This window comes from Mastomys coucha, unplaced genomic scaffold (genome assembly GCF_008632895.1).
Source record: "Mastomys coucha isolate ucsf_1 unplaced genomic scaffold, UCSF_Mcou_1 pScaffold22, whole genome shotgun sequence".
Classification (NCBI taxonomy): domain Eukaryota; kingdom Metazoa; phylum Chordata; class Mammalia; order Rodentia; family Muridae; genus Mastomys; species Mastomys coucha.
The window spans coordinates 242226620-242245912 of record NW_022196905.1 but is presented as its reverse complement, the minus strand read 5'-3'; the positions used below and the strand labels follow the sequence as shown (position 1 = coordinate 242245912).

The 19293-nt window shown below is 46.8% G+C and overlaps 1 protein-coding gene across 1 annotated transcript in view; it reads right to left on the bottom strand.

The window, feature by feature from the left end:
- Positions 1-1349: 1349 nt before the first annotated feature.
- The window catches only part of Cdh5 (cadherin 5), a 41522-nt gene continuing 23578 nt past the window's right edge, over positions 1350-19293 (bottom strand). The window contains exons 3-12 of the mRNA XM_031341079.1: positions 17694-17982; positions 16579-16695; positions 15021-15185; positions 13842-14029; positions 12160-12410; positions 8778-8920; positions 7576-7700; positions 7134-7242; positions 4960-5205; positions 1350-3452 (exon numbers count right to left, since the gene is read on the bottom strand). Of these exons, the coding sequence (XP_031196939.1) occupies positions 2935-3452; positions 4960-5205; positions 7134-7242; positions 7576-7700; positions 8778-8920; positions 12160-12410; positions 13842-14029; positions 15021-15185; positions 16579-16695; positions 17694-17982 (2151 nt within the window). The 3' untranslated portion in view covers positions 1350-2934. The remainder of the gene's footprint in view (positions 3453-4959; positions 5206-7133; positions 7243-7575; positions 7701-8777; positions 8921-12159; positions 12411-13841; positions 14030-15020; positions 15186-16578; positions 16696-17693; positions 17983-19293) is intronic.

Here is a 19293-nt window from a genome sequence, read left to right as displayed (position 1 = left end):
TTGCTCTTCCAAAGGTCCTGAGTTTGGATCCCAGCAACCACATGGTGGCTCACAACCATCCATAATGAGATCTAACACCCTTTTCTGGTATGTCTGAAGACAGCTACAGTGTATTACACTGGATCGAGCAGGGCCGGAGCAAGCGAGGCCGGAGCGAGCAGAAGTCCTGAGTTCAATTCCCAGCAGCCACATGATGGCTCACGGCCATCTGTACAGCTACAATGTACTCATACACATAAAATAAATAAATAAATCTTTAAAAAAAAAAACCTGCCAACCTCACAACTACCAGGGGGTTATCTAATCAAGTAAAATAAATTTTTTTAAAAAAGGGTAAATTTCAGTACGGATGATGAGTGTTGTGGTGTTGTAACTTGGTCTTAGTTCTATCTCCTGCATCCTGCACCTGGGAGCCCTGCTTCCAAGAGCATCACTCTTGAGAACACCGCCAGCCGCCGCGGAAAGAGTAGCCCAGAAGCTGTGTATCTCCACAACCTGTCCCTAGGTGACTTGCTGAGCTATCTGGTGGGTCATCCAGACAACTTCTCTTGCAAGGCCTGCTCATTTCACTTGATTTAGAGAAACCAGAGAGCAGTCTCTCCCCTTCTGGGCTTGCTGGAGACAGTCCCCACCCGCTGTTCAACATGAAAGGTGTCTGAGCCAGAGCTAGGGAAGAGCTGACCAAACCTTTAGAAAGGGGGAATGGAGGAGAAAGCTTTTCAGCAGAGGGGTTTGGAAAGTGCAGGCATATTCTTTGGAACTGGGATGTCCCCATGTGCACAGGGCTGTGTGTCTGTCTGCCCAAGAAAAGAACCTGCTTCCTTGATTTTTACAGTGTTGCAGCTCCCCTTCCCAAAACAGAAGCCTGACTGCTGCTGCGTATATGGGAGATATGGGGATAAGGCACGCATAGAGCACTGTGGGGGTGGGGAGGCTGAGTGGACAGAAGGCTGAATCGGATCTCTCTCATTTTCTGTCACTATTAGTTTTCTTTGTAAAAGAATAGAACTTTCAGTTATGTGTGCGCAAGCACACTTGAGCACAGGTGCCCTCCAAGGCCAGAAGAGGGCATGGGATGCCCTGGAGCTGGAGTTACAGGTAAGCTGTCCAACGTGGATCCTGGGAACTGACACTGGGGTCTTCTGCAAGAGCAGTACACACGCTTAACCAATGAGCCGTTTATCTAGCCCCATAATCCACTTTTGTGGTGACTCACAAGCTTCCTTGCCCTCTGAGTTCCTCTGATGAGGGTAGCAGTTATATATGTATATGCGTGTCTGCGCGTGTGTGACTGTGTATGCGTTTGCATGCATGCATGTGTATGTGTTTCATAGGAGCTCTTTCAGCTCTGGAAAAGGAAGAATTTCAAGATATCTTTATTTGGATATAAAAAAAAGGTACAGTACATCTCATGCACCAGGGTGACTAATAGACAGTCATTATCCTTACAGCGATAACTACAAAAGGAAATAAAAACTTACAGGGATTGTTCGTCTAACTAAGAAATCTGAATTAAAAAATTGTTAACCTAAATAGCAAACCGCTTATTACGCAACAAATCTTATTCTATGTTTGTGAGAACTAGAGACTTATAAGTATCATTAGTAAAAACAAAAAATGAAGAGAAACTAATTATTGATTAGACAGATGTCAGTGCTATCTATAGTCCCCTGCAGAGAGGCCTTGTTGGGGAGGGTTCGACAAAGGAGGGTGAGCTGCAGGCTCATTTCTGACCTGCCTGGACCTCTTTGTGTTTGTATGCCACTTCCTCCAGCTGTCACTCAGTGGAAAGTTACTCAACTCTCTCCGAGGGAGAGATGCAGAGAGGCCACTGTTCCTGGAAAGGGCAGGGGTCTTGCATTCTGAGAGGTGTGCCCAGGGGCGGGGAGGTGGGGTTCATTCCCTGAGATGTAGGCAACTAGGCAAAAGGCGAGTGGTGTGGTGGCTCTGTGATGCAGTTACGTTTGCTTTTGGGCATTGGCCAGGCTTTTGGAGGCTACATCTTGGGAGCCTCCAAGAGATAAGCAGACAGCAAGAGAAAAGGAAGGGTGAGTGACCAGGCAAGACAGTGGCCTCCCGCAGGCAACCTGGGCAGGGCTGAGTGGCAGAAGGGCTTCTCAGCTCTTCTGGGATCTTTCTGGTGAGTGGGTTGGAGGCCGTCCTTGTTCTATGACCTGTCGCCTATGACCTGTCACCTATGGTCTCCACAGTCCTTCCTGGGTGAATTCACAGTTGCTTCAAATTCAACAAGCCATTTCCCTGAAGTTGATGGAATGGGTCATTGCTCAGTAAAGCAGTAAATGGGGCTGCAGGCTTGCCGGATCACCTTAGGACCCAAGGTCAGGAGCTGCTTGCTGAAGTCTCCTTCCTTCCTGGACAGGCCTGAGGTGGGGCTGGGGAGTAACTGGGCATTGGGTAGGTGTGAGCGAGGCCCAACAGTGCTGGATCTCCTGAGAGCAGGCATGATGGATGAGTTACGGCCTCCCACTGGAGTGGGCTTGAGAGTCCTGACCCATAGCGCATGCTATTCAGTCTTCTACCTTCAGACAGACAGCCTTACCAGAGGCTCAGGGACCCTTGGGAAAGACTAGACGTTCAGCATAGTTTGCGTGGCAGTTTTGAAGGGACAGGAGGTCTGGAATAGACTGGGAGGGTGTATGTGTGTGTTGGGGGGTGCAGGGTAGGAGCACAGATAGAATACTAGCCTCACTTTTCCAGTTTTTGGAGTGGCCATTAATAAGATATATATCTGTTCCTGGATATTAAGGGACCTGGAATTTGCTACCTTGGGGACGGAAGGGTCTTTGGTACCCACAGGCAAGGGGTACTGGGCCGAAGGGTCTATGTCACTCCTTGAAAATCAGGGAAGGCAGTGTCAGGTGTCTGATTCAGGTTGCAATGAGATTGGGTCCCCAGGCCCAAAGATCAGAAGCCCTAGATGATGAGCTCCTCCTGGGGATCTGAGCCATACAGCTCAGCCAGCATCTTGAACCTGGGTCCCCAGTCATTGAGGAAGTCATAGTCAATGTCAGAGTCGGAGGAATTGGTGCTCAGGGAGCTGAGGGACTCTGCGATGGATTCTGCACCTTCGTAGCCGTAGATGTGTAGTGTGTCGTACGGGGGGCCACCGCCGTCATTGTCTGCCTCTTCTTTCTTCACCTCGATCATGGTGGCCATCTCCCTGGGCCCTCCGTGAACTCCAGGAGCCAGTCGCGGTGGCTTCTGCACCTGCGTGTACACTGCTGGCCGGGCGTCCATCGTGGACCGCAGGGGCTTGGTGGAGCCACTGCGCACAGAATTAAGCACCGACACGTCGTAGCTGGTGGTATCCATCTCGCCACCGCCCTCCTCGTCGTAGGTGACCAACTGCTCGTGAATCTCAAGCGCACTCTTGCTATGTGCATGCGCCTGCTTCCGGAGCCGCCTCCGCAGGAAGATCAGCAAGGTAATCACTGCCAGCCAGGAAGTCAGAGCAACAGATGTGAGTCAGACAGGTTCTTGGGGCCAGCCCAGCCTCCAAGGGCCGCTACCATGACTGGGCGAACAGATCTGACTTAGCTCAAAATATAAGTCAGTGACACAATACTGACCCTCCTGAAGACTGGTGGGAATGGGTGTGGGAAGGTCCCCTGATCCTTGAGCTGTGGGAGAGAGCTCTCTCAACGGGGCTCAATCCATTTCCTCTGTGTTTCTAACCTTGAGTTAGTCACTAATCTGTTAAATACAAAGAGTGAACATGGCCTCCCCAAACCTCAGTTTTCCTGTCTGCAGAGTGGATACATTGAGTGCTCTGTGACACTGGTGTTTGGGGAAGGCGATGATGAGATTCTGTGGTGTGAGTGGCATCAATGCTTTTTATCATTATTATTATTTATGAAAGAGAAGTCGGTCTCTAATGTCTCTCTCTGGCTCAGAGATCCAGGAAATGAACGCACACAGCAGCAAGAAGTTCAGAGACCTGGAGCAAAGGCCGCCTGTGCCTCATAGCATCCTAGCTTCTCAGTGTTTCCCACAGGGCTGGTACAGCATAGAGAAAGGACTTTCTAGAAGGAATGTCAGCCGTCAGCCCTCAACTGGAGGAGCCAGACTCTGCTGGGTGCTAATGCCAACAGGAAACTTCCTGGTGTCCCTGGAGGATGAGGCTGGCTAACACAGGTAAGATACCTTTCCTGGCAGCTCCGCAAGGCAAGCTGAAGTCTGTTTCTTAGGAAATGCCAGACCTAGGTGAAGCCTAAGGTGAAGCCTGAAAGTGACAAGGCTCAAAAAAACAAAAACAAAAACAAAAAAACCCAGAAAACTAAGGCTGGAAGAATTCTATAAAAGCAAACGAAATCCCCTAGTGACATTCCAAGCTAGAAGTCTCAAAACATTCTGTTATAATGGAGTTTTAGAAACAATTAAAGCCAGGAGTGGTGGCATATAGCTTTAATCCCAACAGTCTGAGGGCAAAGGCAAGTGAATTGGGGGCTCGAGTGTTCTACAGAGTGAGTTCCAGGCCAGCCAAGGGCTATACAGTGAGATCTTGTCTCAAAATAAATGAGTAATAGAAAGAAAGTCGTTTTTAAATGTATACTAGTACCCCAAATGACACCCAGAATATAGCATGTGCTCAAAATATATTTAGCAAATGAATGAATAGATTCAAGTATAGATTCCTTTTCTTTTTTGTTTTGAAATGGGGATATTGAACCTGGTGCCTGGGACACATGCTAACGTGCTCTGCCCCTGAGATACACCAGGTCCCAGGTAATTTTGAAATGGAGTTAGCTTGAACAATGATCTTGTGGCTCATCCCTCCTTTCCCTTGCCCACTTAAGCCCCAGTCTGGTGGGGTTCTACATCTGTATCTCTGTATCCTATACAAGAACTGTGAGCTCCAGGGTGGTGCAGGATCGGACCAGAACCCTGCCTCTTCTGTGAAGCCCCCTTGGTCTCTGCTCCCTGTCCCATGAGACTGACCTGTGATGGTGAGGATGCAGAGAAAGATGGCCACCAGCGCCTGGATGCTGACGCCCGCCTGAGCGGCCATCTCCTCACAGAAGGTGAACTCGCCCTGTTCGTTGCATTTGCACACACCCACGGTTAGTGTGCTGGTTCCAGTCAGGCTGGGCACCCCGTTGTCTGAGATGAGCACCGGAAGATAGTGGAACTTGGCATGCTCCCGATTAAACTGCCCATACTTGACCGTGATGTTGGCAGTGTTGTCTGCAAACATTAAGACCACAGAGTGAGGCTCAGCCAGGAGCATCTGCCCTCTTATCCCACGGTGGGTGGGAAGGTGGACTGGGGAGGGGAAGCTGCCTCTTTCTGGGTGATTTCACTGCCCTGTTTGTTCCCTGCCTCATGTTTGAGCCCCTTGAACACAGGCTTGTATCTTTGTAGAGGATGCCCATGGGCAGCTGCTTTGACCCAGCCTGAAAGAACGGTTCAGACAGCATACAAGACTCCAGCTTTCTGTTTCTGTGGCCAGTGGGTACACATCAGCTTCTCCTTCTCCAATACCATTCTGACATGGGCTTTTGCTCAGCTCATTGCTGTATTGTTTTAAACACACACACACACACACACACACACACATCAGGAAAATAATGCTTTTTATTTTTCTTGCACTAGTGCTACCTCTGAATCATTGCAAAGGAGGTTTACAAGCCTGGTTCCCCAGGGGCACTCCCATTTGTCCTTGGGAGAGGATGTCCCAAGGCATTCTGCAGCTGAGAACCATTTTCTATGCCAGTATCTCCCATCCCTAACACTAACTATTGGTTTGCTGCAGAGAAGGGTCCTCCAGGGAGCTTTATAAACAACCTGATTGTCAGACCCTTCCTTTTCAACACACACACACACACACACACACACATCACTGCTGCTGCTGCTATTCAGTGGCTATAGGCAAGGGAGAGCTGATCTGCTTTTGGTAGGTTCCTGGGAGGTTGTGACACCAATGATCAGAGAACTTACTTAGCCACACAGCCAAAGGCAATCTGGGAGAAATGAGAGATTCCGATATGCAGAACATTTGTATGCAAACGACTCTGAGACTTGCTTCCTGTTGCACGTGGGATTTGCGTTTGGGGTAGCTCCTTAACTTTTTATAATGGGTCCCAGTTCTTAGCTCATTCAAGGTACACAGCGGGGATGGGATGACGGGTATTTTTGCAATGATATTTTCTGACTATTGCGTTGTGTCCTTAACTGTCAGCACAACATGGCTACTTTCCTCATTCTGTAGGCCATGGGGTTCATCTTGCTTGAGTGGTCTGTGGCTGATGAGTACATGCCCCACCCCCTCTCAGGGACCCTCTTCCGTAGTCTTCCCCAAAGAAGACAGTGGGCTGTTTCAGTGTAAGGCCTTCACTGTGTCATCAGTAATGGTCAGGGGGATTTCACTGTGTCATCAGTAACGGTCAGGGGGATTTCACTGTGTCATCAGTAATGGTCAGGGGGATTTCCTACCATGTTAGGGTCAACAGTTGCTACAGTCATACCTAAGGGTATATATTTTTCTTAGAAAGTTGCAGAGGCTATGGAAGACTGGTCACTTTCAGATGGAATTAAATCAGCTTAAGGTCATCACTCTAACAAGTGGGTCTTCACCAGACCTCTGACTGGCCACTACTGACCTCACAAGACTCTCTGAGTCTTTGATTGGCTGAATAGATGAGCTGTGATTGGCAGACCAGATCCTGTTCGGGGAACACGTTATGGTAGATACTCGTTCTAGCTGAACTGCAACAAAGCTCATTGCATTCCTGGGGTTCGTGATTTCCTATTCCCAGGTTGGGCTCTCTGGAATCCTCCCAGTATTCGAAGAAGCCTTTGGATAGTTTGGATTGATCTGGGTGCCTGCATCCCTGTATTCCTTCTGTGTTCCTCTTCAATGAAGCCTCTTGAGGGTAATGGTAACCCTCTGGACCATGTCCTATGGACCATGAAGCCTGGCCAGGTGGCTTCAACCACAACATAGATTAAGTGTACAGTCTGTATGGTGAAAGTTGTGCAGACCACCCTGTAACTTGAAAGACCCTCTGGAGACCTGTCACTCCATCTTGGTCTAGTACTTGATCCTAGTGCTTCGAGACTCTTAACTGACACCTCTGACCTTCTAAGAGACAACCCCGTGCTGTGAGGCTTACCGTGGTTGTTTATGAGGGTGAAGTTGCTGTCCTCATTTTTCAGGGCAAACTTGAACTTTGGGTTTACTGGCACCACATCCTTGTCTGTTGCAGAGATCTGTACTACCAGCTGGAATGTGAGAGATGGGGAATGATCAGCGTGGTTTTGGGAGTTTAGACATGACTGTGGCTGCCTGTCACCTGAGGCACTATGGTCTCCCCAAAGCCACTTGGTCTACTACTGCCCTGAACTCACTTATCCCTGACCTACTCTTCAGACATTCTCAGAGCTTACATTTTTCCTCCTGTAAAATGGGAATAGCCTTTTATTCAGGGCTATTATGTAGTTACTTTAAGCTTAGGAAACTCTAGGTGGACAAGGAAGGTTTTCTCCCATGCCATCTACCCGAAAACACACTGCCTCTGTCCTGCCTCCCATCTCCCAGACTTGAAGGCAACTCACCTTGCCCTGGACCGCATTCTCACACACTCTAGGTTCATAGGGCTTGGCAAATTCTGGAGGGTTGTCATTCTCATCCAAAACTTCAATGTAAACCTGCACAATGGATTCTTTACCTACAGGGTTACCTGCAGGGGAGACAACTTGTCATCATCCTGGGCCCAGCTAATGCTGGCCTCTGAAGATGCTTGGGTGGACAGTCTTGGAGCAATGTGTGGAGGAGGCCATTTTTGTCTTTTAGGAGGAAAGGCCAAAGGATGGTGTTGCTGATGGAAGGAGTGTGGAGGAGGACAACGTGGGGGGTAGACCTTCATACGGAGCAAACTTGCTTATAAGAATTTGAGAGCTAACCATCCTCAGTACATCTTAAGAGGTTGTAAAAAAGTTAATAAGTAAATCAAGCAAACAGATACACTTGATTAAAATAATGCAATCAGACATTTCTCTGTGTTCCTCTGTGTAGCCCTGGCTGTCCTGGAACTTGCTCTATAGACCAGGCTGGCTTCGAACTCAGAAATCCGCCTGCCTCTGCCTCCCAAGTGCTGGGATTAAAGGTGTGTGCCACCACCGCCCGGCTATCATACACTTATTTAAGTAATGTTGTCCCTGCCTCAGGAACCCCAAGGGACCTGGTTGCTGTGGGAAAGTGAACATTATTTTGCTGAGTGATTGTTACAACTCCCCTTGCATCTGTCAGAATTTACACCAATTGTTGCAGAACCTGACAATCTCTATAGTTTTGAGCTGCTTCTTGGCTCTTTCTCTGGCCCACACATAACTAACTCTCTGTGCACAGAGAAGTGTTTGCTAAGTGTGTTTAACACTAAGAACCATGCAGCACTTGGTCCATGCACAGCCTTCGAGTCTCTCTGTGTTCTCTAGACCAAACCCTCAGAAAGTCTGTGTGTGGCATGTGCCTTTGCTGAGACTCATCACAGAGATACCTGTTTTATCACAGAGTCTCTTAAACTATGATGCATTCAGTCTAAGGTGGTACTCTATTATTCAACAAGGTTGTGGGTGCTCTACATGATGGTGGTCTAAGGAGCACACTCAGACATGGAAGGTCAATATATCCCAGCAGAGAATGCTTCCCCAGGGCCTTTGAGTATATTCAGACGTCCAGAATGATACCTCATCATGCCAATTTTGAAAGAATGAGGGAAAAGAAGAGCCCAGATAGCCTGGAAGGTGGAGCCACTCACCCCTAGAATCCAGTTCGTTGGCCTCCACAGTCAGGTTATACCAGGCGTGGGTTTCTCTGTCCAGCTCTTTCTCATTGTAGATGTCCCCCTGTTTGGTTATTCGGAAGAACTGGCCTTTGTCACTGGTCTTGCGGATGGAGTATCTGTCCAGGAGAAAGAGGTTCATGGCTTTCCTTGTCCTTTGCTGTTTCCAAGGTCCTCAGCATGACAGAGGAGGCGCTTCAGGATTTGAGCCCTGTATCCTTCCCCACACCCCTCTCTAGTGTTCCCTACACTTACCACCCAGAGTGAGTGGACCTGCCCATGAGTAGGATCATGCTGGACCTGAGGATGTGGTTATCTTATAAGACTCCACCCAGCTGTGTTTCAAACTAAGTAAGTAACTTTAAAATCACCTACACCATAGCTGGAATTGTGTGTGTGTGTGTGTGTGTGTGTGTGTGTGTGAAGATTGTTGCTACTACAAAAAAAAAAGCCATGACAAAGAGGAAGATGTAGTACACAATATAATACATTTTTTTAAATACATTTAATATAATACATTTTTTTCATGTGCACAGACCCTGGCTTCTATCCCTTGCACTGGAAAAAGAAGTTATAGGACATTAATGAAGGTAAAACAGGCCTGGAGAGATGGTTCAGTGGTTAAAAGCACTGACTGCTCTTCTGAAGGTCCTGAGTTCAAATCCTAGAAACCACATGGTGGCTCACAACCATCTGTAATGAGATTGGACGCCCTCTTCTGGTGTGTCTGAAGGTAGCTACAGGGTACTTACATATAACAATAAATAAATCTTTGGGCCGAAGCAAGCAGGGCCAAAGCCAGCAGAGGTCCTGAGTTCAATTCCCAGCAACCACATGATGGCTCACAAGGAGCTGGACAGCTACACTGTCCTCATACATAAAATACATAAATCTTTAAAAAAAAGAAAGAAAGTAAAACAGTGGTAAATCTTAGTTAACTGTACAGAAAAATTAAAATACATAAAACAGAAGTATTGATATTTCAGTAAAACATGGGGGCAACGCAATTATATTATATCGCAGAACGTATTAGACCACTTCCACCCCTTTAACCCCCACAGCAGTAGTACAAGAAGACCAAACAAAACAATCCCAAGTCAATAAAGTCTCCAACCAAAGAAATAGCCAAGATTATAATTATAAATCCCATGGAATAGATGGCAGGGAGATCGGGTCCCCAGATGTGTGAGGTGGACCCAAACAGGAAAGGCTTGCTTTGTTTTCAACATGAAGACCCAATACTGCTAGGTCTGGTGATGTGGTCCTGCAATTCCAGGAAGCTGAGGCAGAATCCCAAGGTCAGCCTGGGCTATAGCATGAGTTTATGGCTAGATTGGGTTGCTTAGTGAGACCCTGTCTGAAAATGGGGGGTAGGGGTCGGGGGTGGAAGGTAACAGAAGCCTGGGGATGTGGCCCGAAAGGTAGGGTTCTTGGGAGGCTCTTGACCAATGCTAGTATTGTAAACAAATGAAGATTTTCCAGAATTGATATGTAAAATCAATTCTTGGGCCATCAAAATGGCTTGGTTGGCGAAGGTACCTATGGTCAAGCCTGATAACCTGAGTTCTAATCCCCGGGTCTCACATGGTCCAAGGAGAGAACTGACTCCTGTAAGTGTCCTCTGACCTCCATGTTTGTGCTGTGGCATGCACCACCCCTTACACACAGAATAAATAAAGAAATAAAAGAGTGATCAAATAAAAAAACTCATTAGGGTATAAATATTTTTTTAAAAACTACACTAAAATTATTCTTATGAAGCCAAGTGTGGTGGAATGTGCCCTGTAATAAGGGTACTAAAGAGGCAGAGATAGGATCATGGAAGTTCAAGGCCAGTCAGGGCTACTTAGACCCTATCTTTAAAAAAATGATACTCATATGTAAGAGTGGTCATTTCAGGTTAGATAGAAATCACAGAGAGAGAAGGGTTCCTGTTAGACTAAATCTTGGCAGAAAGTTGTTCCTCTAAAGTTTAATGTCTCAGAGACACAGCCAGAATGGGGAATCCAGAGGTAGGGTCAAGTGTATGTAAGAGCTTAAATACATAATAGCAGTGAGGAAATAATCATGTTTAGACAACAGGCCCTTCACGTGTGGGATGAAATCAGACTGGATTGAATTCATGCTTCCTACTAACTATTATGTGACTCCAGGAAGTCTGAGCAGATCTATGTATTCCCTTTGTCCCAGAGGGTAAAGGAGGGACATCTAGTTAAGACAGAGGAACAAGGACACAGGGTTGAATATCTCGTTCCACACCCTCCAAGGTCCATGTATTAGAAACTGTACCCACCGATGCATGTATTTGTGGTATTCGGAGATTAAGTTTTTTTGGGGGGGTAATTACCATTAGGACTAGGATTAGGTCACGAGGGTGGGGCCCCCATGGTGGCTTAGTGGCTTTATAGGAAGATGAAGGAAGACCTACACTGGCAAGCTCATTAGGTCTCCCATGGTGCAGTAACTAAGACCTCATTAGATGGCCATCAGGTGCTGGCACCATGCCCTTGGATTTCCGAGCCTTTAGACCCGTAAGATAAATAGAGCTCTGTGGTTCATAAATTATCCAGCCCAACTACGAAGTTGTAGCAATGGAAAGCGAGCTAGGAACAAGTATTGATGAACTGTGCAGAACATGATCCAAAGCAAATGACAGCAAAAGCATAAATGGTAACAACAAACACAGCATCTGTGCATCGGTCCGTTCGTGTGGTCATGAAGGAGAGGATACTCAAGCCAACCCGGTGGGAGCAGGAACTACCATAGATGGCTTTATAGAAGTTTGTAGTTTCGGGGCTGGAGAGACGGCTCAGTGGTTAAGAGCACGGACTGCTCTTCCAGAGGTCCTAAGTTCAAATCCCCAGCAACCACATGGTGGCTCACAACCACCCTTAATGAGATCTGATGCCCTCTTCTGGTGTGTCTGAAGACAGCTACAGTGTATTTACATATAATAAAGAAATAAATCTTAAAAAAAAAAAAGAAGTGTGTAGTCTCATCAAGCAAAAGCAACACTCTGGCTTTGTGTCTTGGGAGACACATCTCTAAACTATTTTTGGTGACGGGGCTTCAGATAAGCCATTCCTGCTTGATGGCCTCATTAGACAAGACCTATGTGAGTCAAGATCCAAAGTCCTTTAAAGAATAGAGGATGGCCCGGACCAGACAAGATAGACATACAGGAGCTGGCAGGAGACGGGTATTAGTGGACAGAGCCAGGGTCTAACCTCAGCATCCTTCTATGGAAGTTCTGCGAGACAGTGTCCTTCTCTGAGCCTTGGTCTCAGACCATCAGGCATAAGAATGTCCATGTCAGAATCAGCATGGCATTATCACCTCATGCCCACCACTTCCTTACCCAATGTTGCGACGAGCCTTGTCAGGGTCTTTGGCCACCACAGTGCCGATCAGTGGTTTCTTCTGGTTTTCTGGCAGCTGGAAGTGGTAGAAGCGTCGCTGGAAGACAGGAGGCTCATCCACGTCTAGGACATTGATGGTGATCTTGGCTTTGTTTTTGCCTGCAGTGCTGCTCAGGTATTCGAATCTGATAGTGGGGTCTGTGGCCTCAATGTAGAATGTGTACTGCTGGATGAGTTCATAGTCCAGGGGCTGCATGTGGCAGGAAGTGTGGCAACTGACATTAGCGCTTTTCATTTTATCGGCCCCACCTGTGTACCTGGTCCTGTTCTATGAATTAAGGACATGCCCAGCCCCAGTCCTCCTCTCAAGAGGGCAATAACCTAGTGGTTCTATTCAAAGGGAGCACCTTTCCTGGTTTTGTGAAGTCAAGAGACGTCTCCTGTGTTCGTTTTCCTAGCAGATTTCTTCCTGTTCATCCAGAGTAAGGAGTAGCAGTTTGCTATCGAGCAGGTAGTAAGAGACCCTCTCAGAATGTACTCCAAACAGAGGTAACACCTTCCTCTCTGGCATTATTGTGCAGCCTTGAATATACCAGTTACTCTTTGTTGTTGTTGTTTGTGTGTCTATCTTCCCTACTATCTGAGAGCTTTATGGACCCTGGTGACTGTGTTCCCAGTCCTCTACTTGAAAATTCTGGAAGCATGAAAGCTCCTTTCCCTCTTCTGGATTGAGTCAGTTAGACTGCTTGCTGTCAGCAGCAGCCACTGTCCATGGCTATTTGTGCCCTCAGGTATACATTCTTTACATATATGCTGATAGATTTCTACTGTTGGGATACAGGAGTTAACGTTGAGGGCACAGGGCTGGTGAGTTTTTAGTGTCAATTTGCTGTATGATCTGAAATCACCTGACAAGGGGACCTCAACTGAGGATCAGGTTACATATGGGCTTGTCTATGGGGGATTATCTTGATTGTTAATTAGTGTAAGAAGTCCAAGCCCATTGTGGGCAGCACCATTCCCTAGGCCTGGCCCTGAACTGTATGAGAGGATAAAGCTAGCTGATAGCCAAAGCCACAGACAGAAAGTATGAGTGCATTCATTACCTTCTGCTTTTGACTGTGGATGTGATGTGACCAGTTGTCTCAAGTTCCTGCCACTGGGACTTTTCCTTAACAACGGACTCAACTTGGAATTCTAAATCGAGCACACCCCTTTCTTCTCCAAAGTTGCTTTTGGTCAAGGTTATTTTATCACAACATGAGAAATGAGACTAGGACAAGTGTTGTCTGTCAGCGCTGCAGGGTTTGTAGCCGCTTTCTCCGGAGCCTGATCTTTCTGCTGCAACTCTGAGATATGCTCGATATAGCCCCCCACCATGGGTCTGGGCCCCACTTGTACCTGTTCTTCAGTGATTGCCACCTATCCTTGCTCCTGAGGCGTCTAGGAATTACTGCCCAAATAAACATGTCACACCCAAAGTATCGCCTCTGCTTTATCTCTGGAACACCTCAGGCTGAGACTGTGGGTTATAGTCCCCATGAGCTCATGGTCAGCTCTGAGCTGTACAAGAACATTCTCCTTCAATACCCTATGGCTTAGAAGTGATCCCTGAGTATGTCTTTTGGATACTACAAACTCCACAGCCCATGGATGGGTTCAGTTCTGCAGGTCTACATACCTTTGTGGGTTTGATGATACCCTCATTACGGTTGGGGTCTGTCTCAATGGTGAAGGTGTCCCTGTACTCGCCCTGCATGATGCTGTACTTGGTCATCCGGTTCTGAGGCTCATCTGGGTCCACAACAGACAGAAAGCCCAAGGGCTTGCCCACTCGGATGTCTTCAGGCACCGAAAATGTGTATGTGGCTGATGTGTATAGGATACCGCAATGAGTTAATGAGATAGATAAGACAATTGTCCCTTCATATTATCACACACACACACACACACACACACACACACACACACACACACCAAGGGTCTTACCCAGGCTAGGCAGGAACTCTATCACTGAACTATACCCCTAGCCTTTGGCATTTTAAGATAGAGGCTTGCTCTGTAGCCCAGGCTGGGTTTGAACTTGCAAACTCCTGTCTCTGTCTCTTGAATGCTAGGGTCAGAGGCATGTGCTGCCCTATCTGGGTATCAAACAATATTTTGCTACAGAAAACAGGCAAGAAATTTATGATTATGTAATGCCGGGTCCCAAGGTAAGGAGGTCTGCCTTGCCTTTTGTCCCCCTATCAAGCTAGCAGGGAGTTAGCCCATTCTGTACATTGGAACATCAATAGACGAGCGAGACAAATCTTGCCTTCAGGAAGTAATAGAGCTACTTCAGAACTAGATAATTTGGGGGTCAGCTGAGGCCTGAATTTCCATATAGCTAGTGGGTTCCATGAACATACCAATTTACTTTTCCTTCCCACTCTTACTGGGGGCACAGGCAAAGCTCTTGACAGACAGTTTCTAAAGGGAAGTTCAGTTTGTGGGTATGTTTATACTAGGCTTTGGCTGTACCCTGTTCTCTGGGATTGTATAGCTGGGCCTTCAGTTTTAGAGGTTCTGGGTGAAATTGCTCTGTCTCACAGTGGGACTTGAAGCACTGCAGTGCTCTCAGCAGGGCTGTGATTTTTTTTTTTTTAAATCTGGTCTGTGAAGGGGACACATCAGGGGACAGTTGGGTGACCACAAGAGCAAGACATTAGGATGCATTGGGGTCTCCATACTCTGGCTTCAGAAGCTCCCTGGGATATAGCGAGAAGTAGAGAGATTTGGGGCACTCTCTGAGAGCTCCCAAATCACTGAATCTGGATTGTCTCAGTTCCTGTCTACTTAAAGGCCTATGGGAGGGGCTTACACTGAGTAAAGATGGGGAAGTTGTCATTGATGTCTTCCAGTCTGATCAGCACAGTGGCTGTGCCCGACTCTCCCCGAAGGCCCAGGGCATCTTGTGTTTCCACCACGATCTTGTATTCAGCCTTTTTCTCTCTGTCCAAGTTTTTGACCTTTGTGAAAATGAGTCCTGAAAAGAAAGTGTCCCAACAGGAGTTGTGTCATCTAAGAAAACTTGAGTGCTCAGATCCTTTCAGAAATACACAGGTGACCCCACTATATATTTGAGATTGGGAACCCTAGAACTACAGTCCACCAACTCCATACCTTGCCCTGTAGGGCTAAAAGCTGGCTAAACATATGGTCCAAAATTATTCCTAGCCAGAGAGAATGTTGTTGAGAAAGATCATACTGCCGATTCCAGGCTCAGAGTGAGATGGATTAGTGATGTCTGCCTTGGTACACATAAACATGATTGGCTGTGCTGTACTTGATTAATGATGTCTATATTGACAAACATAGAAATGACTGCCCTTTTTAGTGCCTAGAGTGCTGTGATGGGTTAGTGATGTATCTCTTGGAGTACACAGAAGTACCAGTTGCACTATGGTTTTGCTCATCTTCTGGAAGACAAGTGTGTCTGGCTTGACTAACTGGCCTTCTCTCTTGCTTCCAAGGTTCAGTACTTTCCACTTTTAAAATTTGTTAAACACCAAATTTGGCCTGAGAAGCCTTCTGTACTTGCAGACTTGAATCCTGTGATGAACTGCAACCTAGTAGCATGTAAATAAACTAAAGCCCTAACTTAGGAGTATGCTCAGCCAATCACAGCAGCTGTGCTTCAGTTAATCATAGGCTGCCACCTGTTCAAAGCTATTCAAATAAGGCAGACACCCCAGCTGGAACCAACCGAGCCGTTTCTAGACTACAGGTTTTTGGTTTTTTTTTTTTCCCCCTGCACTATAAATATCACCCAACTATGTGGCAGCCCTGGGGTTTCTCTGAACTTGTTTGGCTTCTGGGGTGTCCCAATTTGTGAACTGTTCTTTGCAAAAATTAAACTTGATAAAATTTAATTGGTCTAAAGTTTTTTTCTCTTAACAAGGCATGAAAAAATTTCTGTGGTAAGGCTGTGCCTATGCAAAATCTAATTCCAACTTCTCAGCTACTGCGCAAGGGAGTGTGAGCATTCCTATTTTTCTGGACAAAGGAAGTAAGGCTCTTAGGTGGTAGCTAATTTGTCCAAGGACTGTAGGGCTGAGCAGCAGTTCTGGGTTCAAATCAGATGTCTCTGAACGTGTACAGAGACCTTCCGACCAGTATGTTCTATTGAGTCCTGGTCTATGCTTGGGTGAAAAAGCCCTGCTTTTCTTTCTGGACATGGTTCGGGCACTTGTCTGTTTCCTTCTCCCTTAACCCGCTTCAACATGTCTTTATGTGTACTATGCATTCCTTCTCTGGATCAGTGGCTGGTGACTATCACTATCAGGTTAGAGTTCTCTCCACATTGGCACCTGCAATATTCACGCCCCTCCCCCATCCCTCCAAATAGGTACCCGCCCAAAAGGTTTAGTCATACAGACCAGAGTTATCGATGCCAAAGTACTCATTTCCTTTCACGATTTGGTACAAGACAGTGGCGTGGCCGGCCACAGTGGGGTCATCTGCATCCACTGCTGTCACACGGATGACAGAGGTCCCTATGGGGGGGTGGAGAGAGAGAGAGAGAGAGAGAGAGAGAGAGAGAGAGAGAGAGAGAGAGAGAGAGAGAGAGAGAGAGAGAGAGAGAGAGAGAGTGAGTTCTGGTGTATCTGCTCATGACTGTGGCCCCATTTCCTGGTGGGAGTTGATGGGATTCTGCTCTTCCTGCTGCCCAAGCTGAGGGAACGAAGGCTGCTTTGTGCCAGAGGGGCCATCATGAGGACAAAGTGCCACCAAGGGTAAGCCCAGCCAGAGCACTCATAAAGCAGGCAGAGAAAACAGGTGGTGTGTGTGTGTGTGTGTGTGTGTGTGTGTGTGTGTGGTGTGTGTGTGTGTGGTGTATGTGTGTGGTGTGTGTGTGTGTGTGTGTGTGTGTGTGTGTGTGGTGTGTGTGTTTGCAGGAGAAATGAAGAAGGGAAGCTGTTTGGGTTTGAGGGAGAAACTTAGGTGATGTCTGGGTAGATTTTCATTTTCTGAAAGTGTGGGAATGTGGGACTGGGAAGGTGTTGCAAAGCCCCCCAGAGGGGTTGAGATCCCATTTCTCATTCTTTGGAGTTCTAGGTTTCCTCAAGGAGGTCTGGCTCCATGGCCTTGATCCCAGATCCCAGACAGAAGAGTAGAGAGACACACTCTTTGCCTGGACCTTCTGGAAGGAGGATGAGGACAGGCTAGTACCTCCTAAACCCGTATCTAGGGTGATGACACACTCTGGGGTCAGGATCAGGTCCCAGGCTATGAGACAGTAATGAGTCAGTGCTCAGTACATTATGAGGATTAAAACCTATGTATGATTAGGGTCAGGGTTTAGTTTGGGAGTAGGTCAGAGGTTAGCCTTTAGGGACACATTTTGAAATCATGTAAAGGCACAAGACAGCATTACAACTACTTCCTTGAGCTTACTGGAGCCTGACCCTAAGTACTGAGGTGGCTGATGTGAGAGGTGTCTTCAGGCTGGTGTTGATGAGGGGAGGAGAGAGAGGGAAGACTAGGCACATACCTATAGCTGACATCTCTGGCACAGATGCGTTGAATACCTGACGTGAAAACACAGGCCAGTTGTCATTTATATCATGCACCTTGATGGTGAAGCTGGAAGGTTGCTCCAGGTTTTTGTTGGTATTCTTGTCCACAATGAGGGCAGTAAGGAAGTACTCAGAGACTTTTTCCCGGTCTAATCTCTCATAGGCAAACACATTTCCTGTGTTAGCATCTACCCCGAAGACCTTGTCAGCGAACTCTCCTTGGAGCACATACTTGGCATTCTCACGGTTCACGTTGGACTTGATCTGGGGAAGAAGATGAGACATAAGCTGGGAATGGGCAGTATATGTGCACACATGAGTGTGCATGCTTGTGTGTGTGCATGCATGCAACGATGCATGCATGTATGCTGACCATATATGTGCATAGTACTGAGTAGGGATGCTAACTGTGACACCGAAGTTTTAAACAAGAACTTAGGACTGGTCACCGGTGAGTTCTTCTTCACCAGGTCACTGCAAGCACAGTGGTGACGGATCTTTCTTAGCTGTGTCCAATGCCCAGAATGGAGCCTTGTAACGCACTTGCTACCCAAGAATAGTGTCTTTCTCCCTAAGAAGGCATGGGTTGTTACTATCACATCTTTAAAATGGACCTAATTGGGTTCCTAAGGTTGATTTGCACTCATGGGTACAGCTTTCCACTTGGAAATGAGTGCCAGAAAACCTTGGCTTCTCTTGTTGGTCCTTGCAAAAACGGGACACATGCCAGTGATGTACAGAAAACTGGCTTATATCAATATGGCTTTGAAGACTTGGCTAGAATTGGAGAGTACATGGCCTTTGTTAAAATGAAATTATCTGAATGTACAATGGAATAAATCATTGTAATAGATGGTTTGTCGACCCAGGATTTGGGCATTTGGATCCAATCTAGAAGTCATACCTCTGTTGTGTTTTTTTTCTAGAGAGCATTGACAGGAATGAGAAGGTCCACACTGGATGTGGTCGCCATCACCTTATGGACCGGGTAAGTGAAGCGGCCACATCCATCTCTCTCTCTGATTCCCGACTATAGATGCTTGCGCTGCTGTCTTCCCCGCCAAGATGGAGTACACCTTTAATCTGTGAGCCCAGTTAAGCTCTTCCTGAATGTTTGCTAAGTATTTTGTCACAGCAACAGAAATGTGACTCATACAGATATATGAGAAGCAAAGATTTACAGATACTCAGAATTATCTTTCTAACCATGTCCCAGCACTTGACCACATTCTTGAGGTTACTGTGTCTTCTGTGTGAGTACAGCGCCAACCCTAAAGGGGGTAAGGCCATGTAGATCTTGTACTAAATCTGCCTTCAGGGACATCATAGCAACAGCTTGAAGCCTGGGAGTTGGCAAGTTCTACACATCTGCACTCTCCCTGCACTCCCAGATGTCAGACATTTATCAGCGCAGTAAGTATTGGTCCCAGTAAATTTGCTTTTGGAATGATGCATAAAATACTCTTTTCTTGGTGATTTACAGTATCTAACCTGCAGAACAGAACTCTGTGAGCTTTGTTTGACTCGGGAAGTCCTGTACCTCTTAGACCACTGAGGTTGTTTTTTTTTTTTTTT